General features: G+C 37.1%; 1 protein-coding gene across 2 annotated transcripts in view; it reads right to left on the reverse strand.

The window, feature by feature from the left end:
* Arih1 (ariadne RBR E3 ubiquitin protein ligase 1) overlaps nt 1-20486 on the reverse strand; it is a 99373-nt gene that overhangs the window by 25813 nt on the left and 53074 nt on the right. For both annotated transcript variants that reach the window (XM_076575366.1, XM_076575365.1), the window contains exons 3-6: nt 18268-18412; nt 8893-8985; nt 8227-8282; nt 1875-1941 (exon numbers count right to left, since the gene is read on the reverse strand). In XM_076575366.1, coding sequence (XP_076431481.1) covers nt 1875-1941; nt 8227-8282; nt 8893-8985; nt 18268-18412 — 361 coding nt within the window. The remainder of the gene's footprint in view (nt 1-1874; nt 1942-8226; nt 8283-8892; nt 8986-18267; nt 18413-20486) is intronic.

A 20486-nucleotide genomic window follows, 5' to 3' on the forward strand; every position in this document is an offset into this window, starting at 1 on the left:
GACATTTTTATAATTATTAATAAACACCAATTCTAGAGTAAACTTCTATTTCTAAGACACGGTCTTACTCTATAGCCCCAGCTGACCTAGAACGTGCCCCACAGACCAAGCTGACCTCCACAAAGGTGTGGACCACCACTACCAGCCCAGGGGAATTTTCTTAAAATGCAAATCAGGTATGTTCCTAATTAGGGAAGGTGTTCATTCAGACACTAAGCAGAAGCTTGGGATAAGCTAATGGACTTATGTCAGTCATTTCTCCCTTTGACTAGAGAAAAAAACAAAACACAAAACCACTCCTAAACCGCAGGTAAAGATTGAATCTTACTAGTGCTTGAAAACAAAATAATCCCTTGAACTGATTCTCAACTGTTTCTACGACTGCCGTTGTCATACCCCCCCTCCCCCCAGACAAGGTCTCATGCAGCCCTGGCTATCCTAGAACTGGCTAGGTAGAGCAGGCTGACCTAGAACTCACAGAGATCCAACAATCTCTGCCTCATGCAGTGTTAAATTTGGGTTTTCGTCTGTCTATCTGTTTTAAAATGAAGTCTCTCACTAGGTAGTCCAGAGCACGCTCAAACTTGCAATTCTCTTACCCCTGCCACTCCAGTGCTAGGACTTCCCGTTGAGTACCATCCCACACAGATAAAACACAAACTATGAAATATTTTTATTATATAATTAAGACATGTCATAAATAACATTCCACACCAGGATTCAAAAGTCAGTATACTGGCTAGGGGTTTAACTCATTAGATCACTTCATTAAGTATTATCGATCATTTAAGAATGTAAAGTATACATATAATATGCACTTTTATAGTTTAATCTGTAACACAGATAAAGACTATTTTCTAGAATTAAAATACCAAGCTATACAGACATTACTATGATGGCACTTTCAATAAAATCCAAGAGTAAATCATTTTGTTTCCTATACACAGTGTTCTCTGTAGTAGCTTCTCAATTCTGCCATCACAGCATAAAATCAGTAAGAACAAATATGCAGTAAGTATTTTTCAATAAATCCTTTTTTGTTTGCTTGTTTTCTGAAACAGTGTCTCTGCAGCCCTGGCTGTCATGGAACTCACAGAGATCCACCTCTGCCTTCCTGAATGCTAGTGTTTTAAAGGCATGTCCTACCATACCCACCTCCAAAGGTAAACCATAATTTGCTGACCACTTGTCTAAGAAAAAAATAAAATAAATATAGCACCTTTTTTTGTTTAAAAAACTATGTGAGTGTGGTGGGGGATATTTTGCCTGTATGTGTGTATACACCATGTTCGTGCCTAGTGCCCGCCCACAGAAAATATCCACAGGGCACTGGATCCCCTAGGACTGGAGTACAGACCACTGTGAGCTACCGTGTGGGTGCTGGGAGAACGGAGGTCCTCTCCAAGAGTAGCCAGCGCTACTCACTCCAGCACCATAACTACAGTATTCTTATTGGCAATGAATTGTAAGACAATTAGAGAAATAGCCATGTTAGGGTCCTCAACTTGATTATGATATTTTTAATAACATACTGCAATTCTTTGCTAAGGCTAAAAACCAATAAATAAAACACTGTTAAAAAAGTAATTTTTTAATAAGTGTTCTAAATATAGTAACAGGTTCTTGATAGTTTGACACTAGTACTTCAGCTGAAAAACTAGCATTTCAGATGCTGGGAACCCAGCACTCAGGAGGCAGAGGCAGATGGATCTCTACAAGTTAGAGGCCAGCCTGATCTACATAGCCAGCCAAGTCTACACTATGAGATCCTATTTCAAAAAACCAAACCAAAGAAAACTACAACAAAAAGAACTGAACTAGTATTTGATAAACAATTTTTGAAAACAAAAATTAGACAAGCATAAACCACTTACCTCTACAAAGCTATTTGTTATTAAATGCTGATATTTTAATTTAACTTTTGAATCTGTGATTAGGCGCCTGAAACCAAGAATAAAAGAAATTTTTTTAAGTTTAAGTTTATTAAGCCAAGTTTCAACACATATATAAATAAAATATAACTTCAAAAACTGTTTATGTTATAGCATAAAATTACTCTAAGTTGAAAATATAAGAATGTATATGCTATATCAATCTAGTCCTAACAGGGATTTCCAAGTTTCTATAATTTGACTTGGATAATTTTCTCTTATCTTATATTTTAAATATTCTATTTTTCCTGAGTTCACGATGCAGCCCAAGTACTACAAGTTTGCATTCCTTATAGAGTTTTCTGCAAGCAATTCTTGACTGCCTTCCTTTAAACCCATGACTCAGTACATGAAAAGAAACATGCTGTCAACAAGAATACTAAAGAATGGAGCCACGTGTTGTGATTACTAATGAGTATATAATTTTTCCTGAAAAATCCTAAATGCCATACTTCTTCAGAAATATTACTACATAAGACTATTCTCCCCTCCCCCTCCAGAACAGAAAGAGGAAAATGCCAGGAAGGAGACTTGAGGTGAAACAACCTTTGTTTGAGTATGGTTCACAACTAACTATGAAATGAGAGTAAGTTCTTTGACCTTTCTATTCCACAGGTTACCACTCTGCAAAAACAAACTGTAAAATTAAAGATCTGTGAAGCTAGAAGTGTCTGAAAAATAGTATATGCTCAATAAATATTAAAGACATAAAAAAGTTCAAAGAATTTTCCATCATTTTAATTATGACAATCAGCGTAATCTTGTTTTTACATCTATTTTTTTCGCCTGTTTATTCCCAAACAATAAGCTCCAAGAAAAAATATCCCGGGGCTGGAGAGATGGCTCAGAGGTTAAGAGCACCGACTGTTCTTCCAGAGGTCCTGAGTTCAATTCCCAGCACCCATATGGTGGCTCACAACCATCTGTAATGAGATCTGGTGCCCTCTTCTGTGTACATAATAAATTAATTAATTAATTTAAAAAAAAAAAAGAAAAAAGAAAAAATATCCTGTATCCAGCACACTGTCTGAACTATTCAGTGTCTGATAAGGTTTTGTTGTTGTTGTTGTTGTTTTGGGGAGGGAGGGAGTCAACACAGGGTTTCTCTGTGTTACAGTTCTGAATGTCCTGGAACTCCCTTTGTAGACCAGGCTGGCCTCGAACTCACAGAGATCTTCCTGCCACTACCATCCGGATGCTAGGTATTTTTAAATGAATTAATCTTCATATTCACAAATGTTGAAAGCAAGGTCTAGCAATAATTTGTCTATTTGGCAGTTTCTCAACAAGTTAAACACAGCATTACCACAAATCTCTTCAACTTCCCTCCTAGATATATGCACTTAGAATGAAAAATGGGTGTCTCACAAGATCTTATACACAATGTCCATGACAAAAACTTGTTCACACAAACTTGAAACTGCTCTAATAAAAACACAAATCAACAATAAAAAGATCTAACTGGTGATTCATGCCACAAAGTGAATGAATCTCATAAAAACCACTATGCCAAATAATGAAGGGGGGCAGGGGTGGCACGGACACAGGATGGGACAGACGGATGACAACACATATTATGATTTTGTTTACTTATGATTTCTAGATTAGACCAATCAATACACATAGAAACCAGACAAGCACTTAGTAAAGTATTGGAAGTTGAAGGAATTGTTGAATGGAAACAAAATGATGAAAGTATGTTAGAATCGAGTGCAACCCTAGTATTTAGGAGGTTGACACAGTAGAGTTTTTCCTTCTAAGTCCAGTTCGTACTGTTCTAAGACAGTCTCTTAGAACAAAACAATCAGGAATTGGGGAAAAGTAATGACTGTACCAGTAAATTGCTCGTGTGTACACATACACACACACACACACACACACACACACACACACACACACACACACACACACACACTTTAAAATGGTTTTAATCTACTGTTTTATGGATTTGATATCAGTAAAATAAAGTACGTAACTAAGTCAGATGCTCTAGTTCCAAAGACATTTATACATCTATTATCCATAATGCTTCTCTGATTTCACAGACTATTTATTATGGCTGATCTTAGCTAGACAGAATGGTTTCATACCGTTAAGAATAGCACTATTAAGATAATGAAAGTTCCTGCTATTAACATTTTATTCTACCTCTGGTATTATATTCCCATGACTTTAGATATTATCAAAATTCTTTCATCTTTACCCAATCTGAAATACTAAAAACAAACAACAAGAAAAAAAACCCTTAAGTTGGAGTATCTAATTTTGCTTTACACTTGTGTGAGTTTTGTGTGAATTTATTATGACCCGCTTTGCTTACTCGATAGGAGTATCATCTTATTTTTTCTGATTTTTTGGGGGGTATGCATATAATATACATACATACATATTTTGTGCACATGCAGGCCAGAGGACAACCTTAGATGTTGGTATGTTACTCCAGTGACATTCATTTTGGGTTTTCCAGACAATCTCTGGTGCATTGGGATTGGTTACAAGTGCATGTAACCATGCTTGGCTTTTCCCCCTTTTCCAAATGTGGGTTATAAGGATCAAACTCAGGTCCTTGTGCTTGCACGACAGACACTGTAACAACAGTTACCTCCCTAAAACTGGAATATCATCTGCTTTAATGATCCCATGATTTCAAGGAAACAAGGCACAATGGTTTTATGTCTTAGATATATATTTGTCCACTTTCTATCCAGTCCTCTCCCAAAAAGAACTTTAACCAGCAACCCATTATACAAAACATATGAAAATAAGCTTTGGTTAACTCAGAGGAAGGAGTGTCCCAACTGTGATCCTGAACTTCCAAGATCCTTACGGTTTCAGTGTGTTCATGTTGAAAGACAATGCTTACGACATTATTAAGAGTATCCTTAAAATACCTGAGAAAACTGAACAACTTGTTGACTCTAACTGGCAGTGACATTCATGGGCTTGTATCCATTTCTTTCATTAAAAAGATGTTCTAGTATCTAGGGTGACTAGAGTATCTAGATATCAAATACATAATTCAGTCTGAAATCTACTGGGATATAACTGATAGCTCATCTCCTTGAACTACCATATTTCGCTGACTTTTTACTCATAACTAACTCACTGCAATCTTACATCTACTATCTTCCTAGTAAAGTTGTTTTGTAGTAGGGAAACCCAATAATCTGTTTTCACTGTTATTCCCGTTTATAATTCTGGGAAAGTAACATCACTAGTGACCTCTTTATGACATCCTTCTACTCCTTTAGTTCCTGGACTTTTCACTCAAAGCACCACCTAAGTGTCTGACTGCATCTAACTTGTGCACTCTCTTTTGAAACTGTAGACTGCAGAAGTTGGCTTCAAATTTGCAATCCATCTGCATCTGCCTCTTGAGTGTACCATGCCTGACTACTACTCGTCTTTCAACTAAAAGTTTAGCCTCTAAGACTTCAATCTTTTCTTTTTTCACCCTACATTTCTCCCAGGAGTGTTGGTTTCCTCTCCTGTTACTTTAACTGTTATTTACCCTGTTTAATGGATTCGAAACCTAAAGGTTACTAGTTCCTAACTAATGCATCAAATTGAAAACAGACAATCCACACAAATTTTCATGTCACACAATCAGTTTTGTTTGTAAATTCTGTTGTTTTTAACTTGCTTCCCACTGAAATCTTGACTCCTAAATCTTCTTTAACCTACATAACAACCTTCTAAACAAATCTCACTACCCAATATTTCCCCATTTTAAAGCATTCTCGACTACAAAGTTGTATTTCTAAAATATACATCATATAGCTATAGTCTTGACTAGTGTCTGTAACAAGAACCCATGATGAACTGTTAAACTCTTTTCATCCCCATCGATAATAAACCCTCCCCCTCTCTGGTCTAGCCACTGCAAAATACCTAAGAGAAAAGCTCATCACTATTTAAAAGCTACTGACATTTTGTTTAGTCAATATTACCCAGCATTTCCTCACCCCTAATTTTTACTCCTTTTGTGTTATTTCTAGTCTTAAGGTATAATTTGTTTCCTTCTAATACTACTTTACATATACAATGTACTTAACCTTTTATGTTACCCTTATTATTGTGAACCTTTTGGGGAATAGAATTGTATATATACCAAGGAAGTTCCTAGCAATTTCTGGAATGAATGAAAGAATACAGTGCACTGGATGGTAGGATAAAGCTAACACAGGAAAAAACACAATGATAAGAATGCACAAGGGGCTGGGTGGCGGCGGCGGCGTGTGCCTTTAATCCCAGCACTCAGGAGGCAGAGCCAGGTGGAACTCTGTGAGTTTGAGGCCAGGCTGGTCTACCGAGTGAGATCCAGGACAGGCACCTAAACTACACAGAGAAACCCTGTCTCAAAAAAAACAAAACAACAACAACAACAAAAAAAAAGGACCAGGGGATAAGATAACAAGTGGAAGAGTGGTGGGTGGTAGCTGATTTATTTTGGTAGCCTAAACAGTGATGGAAATAGAAGTAACTCTAAGACAAACAAGATTAATGCAGACCTGGTAATAGCAGAAATATGTTCTAAATTAACCAAAGTAAACTGAAGTTAAGAAGGTAGAACGGAGCTGGGCACACCTTTGATCCCAGCACTGAGGAGACAGAGGTAGGTGGATCTCTGAAATCAAGGACAGCCTGGTTTACACAGAGAAACCCTTTCTCGAGAAATGAAGAAAAAAAAGAAAGAAAAGAAAAAGTAGCAGAGGCTAGCAGGAAGGCTCATCAAATTAAGAGCACTTTCCAACAGGCCTAACAACCTGAGTTGGATCTCTGGGACTAACATAGTAGAAGGAGAAAACTCACTCCCTAGAGGTTCTACTCTGACCTCTATGTGCATGCTGGGATGTGCACTCATGTGCATACACACAAAGCAAAATTTTTCCTTAAGTGGAATAGGTGAGCTAGAAGAGCTGCGCTGGTCAGGGTAATTTAGCTTTAATACGTTAAATTCACTCATTAAAACATACTGCTGCCATTTCTTTTTATTACTTTTTAATCACAGATAAAACTTCTTGTATAAGCAATTACCTAAAACTAATTATACAATTTGTTTAGGGATCATCCAAGATCTCATCTGCTTGGCACCCTGGAATGACAACTTGAGGGCACAAAGACAGCACTGGCCCAGGAATTAAGAAGCTTAGTTTTACACCAGGAATTCACTATACTTTTGTTCCTTCAATTTCTTTTTTCCACCCAAAGAGAACATTTGTACAGGAGAACAATTAGTTTACAGCTTCCAGCTGCAGTGCCTTTGAAATTAGTAGCAGTATTTCAGCAGAAACCACTCTATCCCCGGGCTGGCATAACCTTCTGCTTTCTTGGGGCAGTCCTGTGTGGGGAATTTTAAGTGCTGGGGATCCTTAAAGGATAGCAGACTCAGCTGAGTATGGTCGTGTGAATGTAACTGGCCTTCATAAGCTCATAGGGAACGGCACTAGTAGGAAGTATGGCTTGTGGAAGTAGGTGTGGCCTCATTGGAGGAAGTGTGTTAATGTGCTTACAGATCTCTCTTGCTCAGGTTTCCTTCAGTGTGACTGTCAGTTTACTTCCTGTTGCCTACAAGATGTAGGACTCTCAGCTAGTGCTACAGCACCATGTCTGCCTGCACGCTGCCATGTCCCACGATGATGACAATGGACTGAACCTCTGAACTGGAAACAAGCCACCCCAATGAAATGTTTTCCCTTCTAAGAGTTGCTGTGGTCATGATGTCTCTTCAGAGCAATAGAAACCCTAACTAGGACAATAAGTTTCTTCTTTTTGAAAACCTTTTCTTTCCTTCTCCAGCATTATGTACCTGTACTGAGTCGATCTGATCCTCTCTTTTTAATGTAATCCAGCACACATATTTTCATAATGAGTCACATTCCTTTTTATTATTTTCCATTTTTGTTTTGTTTTGTTTTTTGGTAGGTGCTGGAAACCAAAGCCAGGACCTCACATAAGCTAGGTAACTAACTCACTGAGCAACACTCTCAGCCTCCAAAACTCTTCCTTGATTCTGTCTTGGCCTGTTTCTCAGAGGATATCAATTAACACATTCATTATCCCATTATATAATTTTAAGATTTACCAAAATTTAGCAACCATATATTTCCAAATTGACCCTAAGAGTGACTCCTAAGCAAACTGCAAGTGTCTTTCTGCATTACAAAGAAGTGAGTGTGGAACAAAAGGTCTTCAGAATGTCAGTAACTGACCTTCTTGAAGGGCCTCAGGCAAAGGTAATTGGTTTAACCAATAAAACAACAATCAACATACAGACTGCGGCAGAAATACTTACATAACTGTGTTGTCATCCACTAAGATATCACAACCATGAGCAGGACATGAAATAGTCTGAAAAAGATCAAAATTTAAACTATGTCTTCATTCAGCAATATTTACATGATGCTTACCATTGCCAGGCAGTTTGCTCGGTTCTGATGACACATCTTTGAATGTAACTATCCTTGTAAGTACTTTAAAACACGCACGCACGCACGCACGCACGCACGCACGCACACGCACACGCACACGCACAAAACAGGAAAGTTACAAGCAAAATACCAGACAGAAGTACTCTCTCTATCAGGGTAAGCCTGATAGAGATTATCAGGGCTGATGAATGCTAGAATCACTTTATCTAAATTGGACTTTATTTTTTTATTTTTTGGTTTATTGAAACAGGGTTTCTCTGTGTAGCTTTGGAGCCTGTCCTGGAACTCATTCTGTAGCCCAGGCTAGCCTCGAACTCACAGAGATCCACCTGCCTCTGCCTCCCGAGTGTTGGGATTAAAGACATGCACCACCACCGCCCGGCCTAAATTAGACTTTTAACTGCAAAGTCTTTTTTTTTTTTTAAAAGCCTGTTTTAATCTAGAAAAAATGTTTAATCCTAAAACTTTTACTTGGTTATAGTTATCCAAGAACCTAAACAAGTAAATTTAATAAGTGAAAATCAAATTACCTGTCCCATGCCTTCCTCCATTATTTTGGTAGTTAAATATTCACTCCAGCACTGCATACAAAACTTATGTCCACATTCAAGGCCAGTAAAATACTGTAACAAAAATAAAACATAAACTTTAACAAAGACATTATTTAAAAAAAAAAATAAAACTACATAGTGCCTCAGAGCTTCATAATCTCACAATTCTAACAATAGTTAAAATGTCCATTTGACAAAAATCAGAGCTCCTAAAATTAACTTCTATATGATGAAATCTAAATATACAAATACTCTGAACATAGTCTACCTAATAGGAAATGCATGTCGTTGATATTTATAAGTTTTACAAAGACAGACAATAAGTTTGAATTAAATAATGAATATATAATAAGGATATCACTAAGCACAAAAGATGTTCAATTTCATTAGCTATCATGGAGATGTAAATCAAACTGCAATGAGACACTATGTCACACTCACTAAGAGAGTGGTAATCAAGAAGACAGATTTGAACAAGTAAGAAGATGGAAAAATTGGAAACCTGCTCCAATTATCTGCTTGATGAGAACAATTCTGGAAAACAACCAGGCAACAACTACTTTAAAATATTAAAATTGTCATAACTTCTCTCCTGGTTACTTTTCTAATGTAGTGATAAAACACCATGACAAGAATGTTTAGTTTGGGGCTCCAAGTTAAGAGTCCATGACCACAATGGCAGAAAGCACGGCAGCAGGCAAGCGTACATCTGACCCACAAACACAAGACAGGAGACAGCTAAGTGGAATGGCACAGGTTTTTTGAAACCTCGAAACCCACCCAAGTGACACACCTCTGACAAGGCCAAACCTCCTAATCCTTCCCAAACAGCCACCAACTGGGAGTCAAGCATTCAAATACATGAACCTATGGGGCCCACTCTCATTGAAAACACACCTTATGACCCAGCCAGTATACTCCCAGAAATGAAAATGCACATGCTTAAGAATTTGTACACAGTATTTATATTAGCACCATGCATGATAGAGAAATACAGACACAACGCAGATATTTATCAACTGACAGATGTGGAACAGCTTTATAATGGCATATTTAGTCACAAAAAAGAATAGAGTTATGATAGATGCTGCAACATGAATGAACCCTGAAAACATGCTAAATGAAAATAGCCAATGACAAAAGGACTCATATAATTTGATTCTATTTAAATAAAAGATACCGAACAATAAATCCTTAGAAAATATTTGCCATAGGCTGTATATTTGTGGGGAAAGGAGGAATGAATATTAAAAAAATACAGGTTTTTTTTTAAAGGAGGGTGGGGATAATACTTAAAATTTAAAAATAATTATGATGGTCATACAAAAATAGGAATATAACAAAATCCACATTAAATAGTGTGCTAGGATAGTTATGAAAGCACTATTTCAACAAGATGGTATTTTTAAATGTTTTTCAGGAGTGTTTTTGTGTTCTTTTCCTTTCTTTTCCCCCCTTTCTTTTTGGTTTTTTCGAACCAGGGTTTCTCTATGTAGCCCTGGCTGGCCTCGAACTCAGATCTGACTACCTTCCTCCCAAGTGCTGGGTTAAAGGCATGTGCAACTTTAAATGTTTTTCAAATACATACAGGACTTCATGGAATTTCACAGAATGTAGTCATTTAAAAATAAAATTTTTTAGTAAACTGAGAAATTTATTTTGAACCAGGTATAGTGGCAGATGTCTATAATCTAGAACTTAGTAGTAAAGCAGGAGGATCAAAAGGTCAGTACCAGCTAGACAAGGTAGTACACACCCTTAATCCCAGGGAAGCAGAGGCAGGTGGGTCCCTGCAAGCTGGAGGCCATTCTGGTCTACAGAGCGAGTTTCAGGACAGCTAGGGATATGGTGAAAAACCCTGTCTCCAATAAAAATGAAAATGAAAAAATAAATAAATAAAAGAATTCAAGACCAGCCTTGACTATACAGGATACAGCTCAATGTTCAAACACTTGTCTAAAAGCATGAGACTCTAGGATTAATTCCCATTAACTATAAAATAAATAAATAGTTAACAACAGTAAGCCCATATGGCAGTACATGCTTACAGTTCCAGCAATATGAGGCTTAGGGCAAGAGAATCCAAGATATTTAGACAGCCTAATACATTTTGTTCTTATCTTCATCTGCAATGTTTTTTAAGACTAATAACTTAAGAGGTAATGGCTGAATCAAGTACAGTGTATTTGTAACTTGTTTTGCTTTCAGAACATTTTACAGGCCTGGGAAGGTTCAGTGGCAGTTTCTGTCTACTTTGTCTGATGTCCTAGGTTAGATTCTCCAGCACTGCCAAATAAATACTAAAACATCAACAACAAAAAAGCAAGCTTAAGCTGGGCAGTTATGCCGCACACCTTTAATCCCAGCACTCAGGAGGCAGAGCCAGGCTCTTTGAGTTTGAGGCCAGCCTGAATTACAGAGTGAGTTCCAGGACAGGCTCCAAAACGACACAGAGAAATACTTGTGTATACACACACACACCCACGCACGCACGCACGCACCCACACAGAGTTAAAAAAAAAAACTTCAAAGAATTTTTAAAAATATTCTATTTTAAAAATAAAATCAACTACTTCATTTTTCACGTTAGATTGGTAAAGCTGTGTTGACAAGGATGTGAGACTTTTTAAGCAATGCTTATTAATAGTTATGTTTACAAGTGGCATGTGCCTGTACTTCCAGTTGCGTGGGGGACTGAAGCAAACAACCCATTTCACTTACAAGGGGTTTGGACTATCCTATCAGGGGACTGCCCTGAGCACCAGCAGTGGAGAAGCACCTGTTAGTAGTTACTGCACTTCAGTATGAGCAGCACTGTGAGACGGGATCATTTTTAAAAGAAGACAAATTCTTTCGTAGTATGTGTTTATATAGAAAAATTAATCCCCTTGTTTATGCCCCTATTCTGTCTCCTTCACTTAGAAACAGCTGTTGTTTTCATTTCTGAAGTGTACTTACAGAGACATTCTAATGTACACATACGGTATGAGAATCTCATGCTCTCCTTGGTACTCTGTTACTTTTGTTGTTTCCATTTTTTAATTTCTGCTGCAGCTCCATAATGGTAAATCCATTTACCTTTTCCCTTTTGTTTACATATTTCTACTATTTTAACCATTGTGTACATGTGAGGGAATGAAGGATACACAGATGTATGTTGTAGGTGGCCAAGGAGACCAGTGTTGTTGAATCTTCCTGGAGCTTGAGCCACAGCTACCCAATGTGGGTGCTAGGAAATGAACTTAGGTCCTCTGCAAGAGGAAGAAGTGTTCTGGTCCCATGGTTTACCTCCTTTTAAAGCACCATTTCTTTACTATTAATGGTCACACAAGACTTTTCCTACCATTTTGCCACAGTGACAGTAATACACTTTGTAACCATGTGACTTTTTAGAGGGGAATACGTAGAAGATGACAGGTATACAAGTACAATTCGACAATTATTATCAGGTACTTGTAAAGTGGTAGCAGTTCCTACTAGGTAAGAAGAGTATATAGTTTCTTCCGCCCATGTCAGAGTTTTCACCATGTCAGAGTTTTCACCGATTTGACCGCGTAAAAAACAAGTAAATGATTTAGTCCTTAAAATATATCTTTGTAATTTCTTTGAGTTTTTGTTTGCTTTACTTTTTGAGACATAGTTTCTTTGTGTATCCCTGGTTGTCCTTGAACTCAGCCCTCCATTTGCCTCTGCCTCCCAGAGAGCTGGGATTAAAAAGGTATGTGTCAGCACACCTGTCTGTTCATTGAGAAATTTTTACAAAGTAATTTTTTAAATCATATTTACTCTTACCCTCCCACCTCCTCCCAGATCCATACCCCTTGAATAAATTTAACTTCATTCTTTAAAATTAAGAATGAAGCTTCAACTTTGTGCGGGGGTGGGGAGTGGGGGGTGGAATATGTCCAATTCTGTCCATTTTCTTTACATAGTTTGCTAATTTCTCACTAGGTTGCCACACACCCAAAGACTTACAGGACCTTTTTTTTTTTTTTTTTTTTTTTACTATAATTGGCCTTTAAAATTATAGAAAATACTTAAGTTTCGATTTAGAGTGTTCACATTGTGTAGCTCTGCAGAAACACTTTACTATACATGGTCAAAAGCCATCAGTCTTTAAATGTATGGCTTCGAAATTAAGCAAATTTGAGTCTGTTTTCACCTCTATATTGTTTCAACACCATATCCTGCATAATCTACCTTCTCTACATCACATTAACTACTAAAGTATATTCTGTTCCGCTATTGTCCCCCGTCCCCCCCTCCCCCAGACAGGTTTCTCTGTGTAGTTTTGGTGTCTGATCTGGATCTTGCTCTGTAGATTTGCCTGCCCCTGCCTCCTGAGTGCTGGGATTAAAGGCATGCAACATTGCCACCCGGCTCATGATCTTAACTATTAACTAGCCTTTCAAGTTCTGAGTCTGTAAGCATACACCTGATTCCCTGGTCCTTACTTAACTCATGAAACTTGACCATTAATTAAACTTACCCTTGTTTATGCTGTAAATAAATCAAAACAAGAGTAATAATAACTAATATAGTATCATCTATAACAGAAATGATCTTAAAGGATCTAAAGAAGGTTTAATTTCTAACATTTTATTTTACATACATAGCAAGTAATATTTTTTTTAAAAAATGGGGGGCAGGGGGCGCTTAGACAGACCTGGAACTCACTATGTAAATAAGACTGGCTTCAAACTCAAGAGATCTGCCTGCCTCTGCCTTCTAAGCACTAGGATTAAAGGTATGTGCCATCACATCCAGATAATAGCAGATTCTTAAAGTTCAGTAAGAATTGTCTTTCTGGGGAGAGTAAACCATGATCACACTATATATATATATATATATATATATATATATATATATAACTATTTTCAATTAAAAAAATCATCTTTCCTCCATCAGAAATTGCCAATATAATCTAAAAAAATATTAAAGGCAGTTTGTCTATACAAATAGAATAATACAGGAACTCAGTTCTCTCAAGAGTTTAATGGGATGGTTAAGAAGGAAAATAGACGGGAGAGATGGGTCTGAGGTTAAGAATATAATCGCTTCCCAGCACCCATGTCAAGCAGCTCAGCACTGCCTCAACTACAGCTCTAGGGGATCTGACATACCCTCCTCGGCCTCTGTGAGCACTGCAATCATGTGCACAACTTGCTCCACCTATACACATAATCAAAAATAAAGTGGGCAGTGGTGGCACACGCCTTTAGTCCCAGCACTCAGGAGGCAGAGACAGGCGAATCCCTCTGAGTTTGAGGACAGGCGGGTTTATAGTGCTAGTTCTAGGACAGCCAAGGTTGTTACATAGTGAAACCCTGCCTCAAAAACAAACAAACAAACAAATCAGCAGCTTCTTTAAAAAGTAAGGAGGAGTAGACCTAGATTGGATACTTTCAAGTAGTGCTGGTGCTTAATGCCAAAAGCACCAAGATTCTAAATGGGAGATTTAACATGGGAATGGGGCTCTATTTAACAAATTCTAAGTCTTTTTGTTTGTTTTGTTTTTGTTTTTGTTTTCAAGGCAAGGTTTCTATGTGTAGCCCTGGCTGTCATGGACATAGCTCTGTAGACAACTCACAGATATCCACCTGCCTCTGACTCTCAAGTGCTATGATTAAAAGCATGTGCAACCACTGCCAGCTAAATCTTAAAGAATAAAAATTACTTCATAAAAGTGAACTATTCTAGCACATATTACACTTTTTAGTAAAATGACAGATTAAAAAAAGCCAAGTGTGATGGAATATGCCTATAGTCACAGCATTTTAGAGGGTCACAGGCACTTCACCTACGTTTTAAGCTACTTGAATTCAAAATAAGTAAGCATAATCAAGATCTTAAAATTCCTGAGTTATGTGCCAACAAAGTGGTGCTGTTGTGAAGTTACACAGTGCTCAATCCAAAATCTTAGTTCAAAGTGAGACCTTCTCTCCCAGATACTTAGCTCCAAAGTACTATGGAAAGGAAGCTATCAGAAACATTTATTTAGGTCAAGTGTGTGATCTCGTGCTCAGGAGACTGAAGCAGGAAGATCATGAGTTTAAGGCCAACCCTACATAGTAAAACCTTGTCTCTGAAAATGAAAATAACAGAACAAAAAATCCTTACTTACACAAACACACACACACCATTTATTTAATAGCCTTTATTCATGTGACACTGTATAATAGTGAAATTGTTTTCTAGGAAGCTAAGATACTTGTATAAATAAGAGAAAACTGCCAATGTCTAACAGAGTAGTTCAAAGACATCCCTCAACACATTAATAAGGTTCCATGAAGGGTTTCAGGTGACACTGCTAAAACTAAACAGAAGCCATCATCTGTGCACACTCATCTAGAAATGATGAGAAAAGAGCTGTGTTAGGATTATACTGTTCCCAACATCAGCAGTTTCCATTCATAACTCTTTAACCACACAACTTAGAGTAACTCGCCTAGGTCACCAGTAAACTTTAACCCCTTAACTCCAGGTTCTTTCCTTCAGTTCTTAGCACTCCTACTTTCCTTTCTTCTACCTGACTTTCTTATCACAGCCTCAGTTATCGATTGCCATGGATGTGCTAGATCCATAAATAAACTGTGTCTGTTGTCGTTTAGATATTAAATGTCCTCTAAAGCCTTTATATTTGTGAGGTACTCAGAAGTTATAGAACCCATAGGAGCAAGACTTAGTTTAGTTGGAAGTTTAGTCAAGTAACTATAAATGTAAATGTCCCTGTGAAAGGAAGTTGAGAGGCTTGGCTTTACTCCCCCAGGGACCGCATCATGAAGTCTGTTTTTCCCACAGGCCCTAAAGCAAGAAGACCAAGAACTGAAGCCTTGAAAACATGAGCCAAAGCAAATCTTTTCTCCTCAGGTTGATTATCTCAGGTATTCTATCACAACAATAGAAAGTGAACTTGCACTGTACTGCAGTCTAATGTGGCCATGTGGGTGTCAAGTTCACAAGGGGTGTTAATCTTCATTATCAATCTGACTGCATTTAGTATCTTTAGGAGGTACATCCCTAGTGTTTGCTTATGAGAGTGTTTCCAAAAAGAATTAACCAAGGAGAAAGACCCACCCTGAAGCAGGTGGGACACCATTCCTCTGCCTGGGGACTCACAATGATTAAAAGGGGGAAAGGAGAAAGCCAACAATCTGTTTCCTGGCTGTAGAGATAAGATAACCAAATGTCTAACATTCCATCCCCACAACCATACCTTCCCTGCTATAACAGACTGTATCCTCTAACTACAAGCAAAAGTAAGTCCGCACTCCCTTGAAGCTGTTTCCTGCTAGGTGCATGGTCACAGCAACAAGAAAAGTAACAGAGCTGAGTCGATGGTGCAGGGGTAAGGGCTCTTGCTGCCAAGGCCGACAGAAGGTGAGAACATGCCAGACGTGTCAGAAGGTGAGAACCAATTCCCACAAGCTGTCCTCTGATCTCCACACACGTGACCACTCACATACAGAGTAAAATAAATAAATGTAAAATTCAAAACAGATTAAGAAAAATACTACCCAGGTTCCTCCAACACGGTACTATAGTATAATTTATCTGCTATCTCAAAGCACCTATTTCTTTCTGAATGCCCTATGAATTTGACCAGCTAGCCTGTAAGTTCTATGAAGACAAAGTCTATGTTTATTCTCCATTATGTCCTTAAAATTTAGAATACTTTCTGCTATGTTAATCATTTAACTTCTCCATCATCTGCTGCATACAAAGCCAAAATATACACTACAAATGCTTGGTCAAGTTTTTGTTAAGACTTTTGGACAATATCAGGGGCACTGAAAATATAACTGATATTGGTAGCAACTAGCTCCAAGATTAAAGATTTCAATGAAGGAGAAACTGGCTATATTGAAGCTGAAGAAAAAGGCAAAAGAAGAAAGCCATTTATAAACTGGGACAAATTATTTGGATCTTAGTACTAGCTTACAGAGACCTTTGAAACTGTAATTATGGTGTAAATCTTAATTGGCAAAAAAAATCTATTCAAGATAATAAAGGTATTAAAACCTGAGTTTAATGTATTTCAAAAGTCAGTTATTGTACAAATACATTGGGATTATGATTTAAGGAAAGGGCAGTGATACAGCTCACAGGCTGTAGAGATCTGAAGGATATCCAAGCCAGCTCATTTGAAAGATAAAACTCCACCCTAAGTGAAACTGGTGGATCAGTTCCAAAGCAAAACACTGGTTTAAGGCACAGCTAGGACTTGAGAACTCAGAAACGTAGTTTCACACTTTACCTATCAAAGTAGGTCATGGATCATTCTTTTTCTCTAACTTTAAAGAAAACTTGATCATTTGAACAAGTTAGCACCTTTCAAATAAACTCCTTTAGAGAGAGATATCTAAAATTCTAAGACTAACAATGAAAATCTTCAAGAGTCTAAAATGCTGTTGAGAAATACCTAATAACTATGCAACTATAAAAAAAGAACTGTTTATCTATTAAAGCAGAAAAAAATTACCAAGATGGTACTAATTATTATAGAGTTAAACACTTTCTCATCTATAAAAATATCTTGAAAGATGAATTCCAAGTAATTAAACATCTTTATGCCACAAAATAACTTTGCAATGGCTACCAATAAGGTAATGTTTTAATATGAAGACTTCATTTAACCCTGAAATTTATTTACTAAATGCTCTAAAGTATACCATTGTAACTCAATAAAACTTTGACATTATTTTAAGAGAAATACTATTATTTGGTTCTATTCTGTTCTAATTCTGGCCCCATTTGCCATCTTTAAGAATCTATGTCAGGCTGGGTGTTGGTGGCGCACACCATTAATCCCAGCACTCAGGAGGCAGAGCCAGGCAGATCTCTGTGAGTTCCAGGCCAGCCTGGTCTATAGAGCAAGATCCAGGACAGGCAGGGCTGTTACACAGAGAAACCCTGCCTTGAAAAAACAAAACAAACAAAAAGAATCTATGTCAGACTAGATTAATATAAGTGAACATGAAGTCCTGAAAGTACTCTAAAAAATGTATAAGGGTTTTGATTATCTGAAACAATAAATTTTGAATCTATTTTAAGCTGTATAAACAATGGTTTATAAACTGTCAGCCTATTATTACACAGTTCTCAAGTAGTGGTAAAATAAACTCCAGAAAGATTCAGGCATTTAATGATAACTTGGACAGGTCTGAAAAGCAAATGGGGCAGGAATGGGAAGAGAACTAGGACTTTCCTCTTCCTTTCCTTATTCTTAATCTACTAATAGGCTACTGATACAGTTAGTTATTGCTCCCAGGCTTCCAGATTGTCCTTTGTTTAAGTAATGAAAGTTGATTAACCCTCTGACATAGTGCTAGCCTTAAACTACCAGGTACTCACCGAGTTAGGGTAGTTCAAGTAGCAGATCTGACAAGGCATATCCTGTGCTGATGACCTTGTATTCATCTGGCGTGTTCGAGACTTTTTACTTGGATTAATTACATGACACTCAGCAAAGAGCTTCTCCAGGTTTCCATCAAAGTACCTGCATTATTTAAACAGAAAGGATGAGAGCCCAGCAAATAGCACAGTTAGAGCTCTCCAAAAAAAACCTGACTTCCTGTAAGGAAAATCAATTAACTAAACTAAAATAAACCAAGATCAAACCCATTCTGGTCAAGATAGGAAGAGGGTGTGGCTAAACGACAGCAAACAGAGGGTGTGCATGTGTGGTTGATTTTGGCTTTTCTTTTATTTCTAAGTAGGCAACATGGGAGGTTAAGTATTAGCATTTAACACAACTGTGACTAAAACTTTAGGATAAAAGCTGTGCTACAGCTACGGTTACCTGTGAAGAGTAATGCTATTTTAAAACTAAGCTGTATTTTATACTGAAATTTACTTTAGCAATAATTTAAAACTACTTTATAAGAGGTGGTGATTACAACATGTTTCATTGTATACAATGAACTTGCTTTCTACAAACTCCTCTAAAATATTTCTTTAATTTACTGAGAAAAGATGTAACACTGTATCTTAAAACAATTACACCAAATAAATTATATGCCCAAATGTGTATCTAAATATATAGTAATTAAACCTCAATAATATCAAAAGTCAGTATGCCAAGTGCTATCTATAGAGCAAATGGTGAACTGCCTCATAGATGATAAGGTAAATGCCAAGGAAAATGTTTCCCAAAGGAGGTCCCTGGACCTTGGAATATCTTTCTAGTTTTGTTTTTTCAAGACTGCCTCACTATGTACCTCTGGCTGTTCTGGAACTGAAGGCATGGCGTGAAATATCTTAGTATTTAAAAAGTAAAACAAGATGAAAATAAAAAATTTCAATTTGTAAATCAATACAGCCAGCTATAATATTAGTGAAGTATCTGCTCAATTATGTGTTAGCTTTATCCAAGATTGTAACTATCATGTTCTTTAAGCATGCAAGCAAGCCCCTTAGGGCGTGCGTGTGCGTGTGCGCGCACGCAGGCCAAAGGTCAATTTTGGTTATCTTTTGCTTTCTGCCTTGTTTTTTGAGAAAGAATCTCAACCTGAACCTGGAACTTACCATTTCAGCTGTACAAACTGGACAGCAAGCTTCAGGAATATATCAATCTCTGCCTACCTAGCACTAGGGTTAAAGATATGTATCATCACACCTACTTTTTGTTCTTTATATGTGAGTGCTGAGGATCTGAACTCAGGTATTCATGCTTGCCAGGCACTTTACCCACTGAGCCATCTCCTCAACCAAAATCTCCAGTATTTAAATTCCTTAATATATACAATATATCATCACGTTTGTTTATGAGGGTGATGGAGGAGAGGTGCTTGTGGAGTCAGTTCTCTCCTTCTACCATGTAGGACGGACCTAGGGAAGCTAACTCAAGTCATCAGACTTGGCAGCAAGCACCTTTTATCTGCTGAATAATCTCACCAATCCAGATTTCCACTATTGCTAATTAAGGTTTTCTTTAACATTTAAGAAAAATATAGAAATAGATGTTTCTACAGAAAAATTACTCATCCAAGAACAAATCATATTGATTCTAAGATTAATGAGTATCTTTTTAAGAACTTTGACTACAGTGTTCTCAAGAAATATTCAAACCATCAATCAAAATGCCAATATGTTATAAAGGGAACACATACATTTAAAGTTGTCAGTAATTCACATAAAGTGAATTCACATTATGTGAATTATTGACACATAAAGTAATGTGATTCAGATAATCAGAATAAATCTAGCAAAACCAAAAATGCTTTCTTATAAATTTTTGAGAAAGAGAAAATCAAATTTTATAAAAGAAGCAGAAAGAGAAGACCACTAAACATGAATTTGCTAAGACATAAACATTTTGTCCTAAAAAGGAAAATCCATGTTAATAAAAACAACTTTCAGCTATCCTGAATTACTACATAGAATTGGTGGACTCTCCATACTCTAACATTCTAGACAACATTTCATGCATACACAGCCACACAAATGTATCTATATTGTACCACTCTCTTGGATATAAAATCTTCATTTCTTCACTAGACAGTATTTAGCAGACATTTGTCAATCAACACATAGCTGCACAATGGTTCATTTTTGCATGTACATACTATAAA

Source organism: Peromyscus maniculatus, chromosome 7 (assembly GCF_049852395.1).
Source record: "Peromyscus maniculatus bairdii isolate BWxNUB_F1_BW_parent chromosome 7, HU_Pman_BW_mat_3.1, whole genome shotgun sequence".
Classification (NCBI taxonomy): Eukaryota; Metazoa; Chordata; class Mammalia; order Rodentia; family Cricetidae; genus Peromyscus; species Peromyscus maniculatus.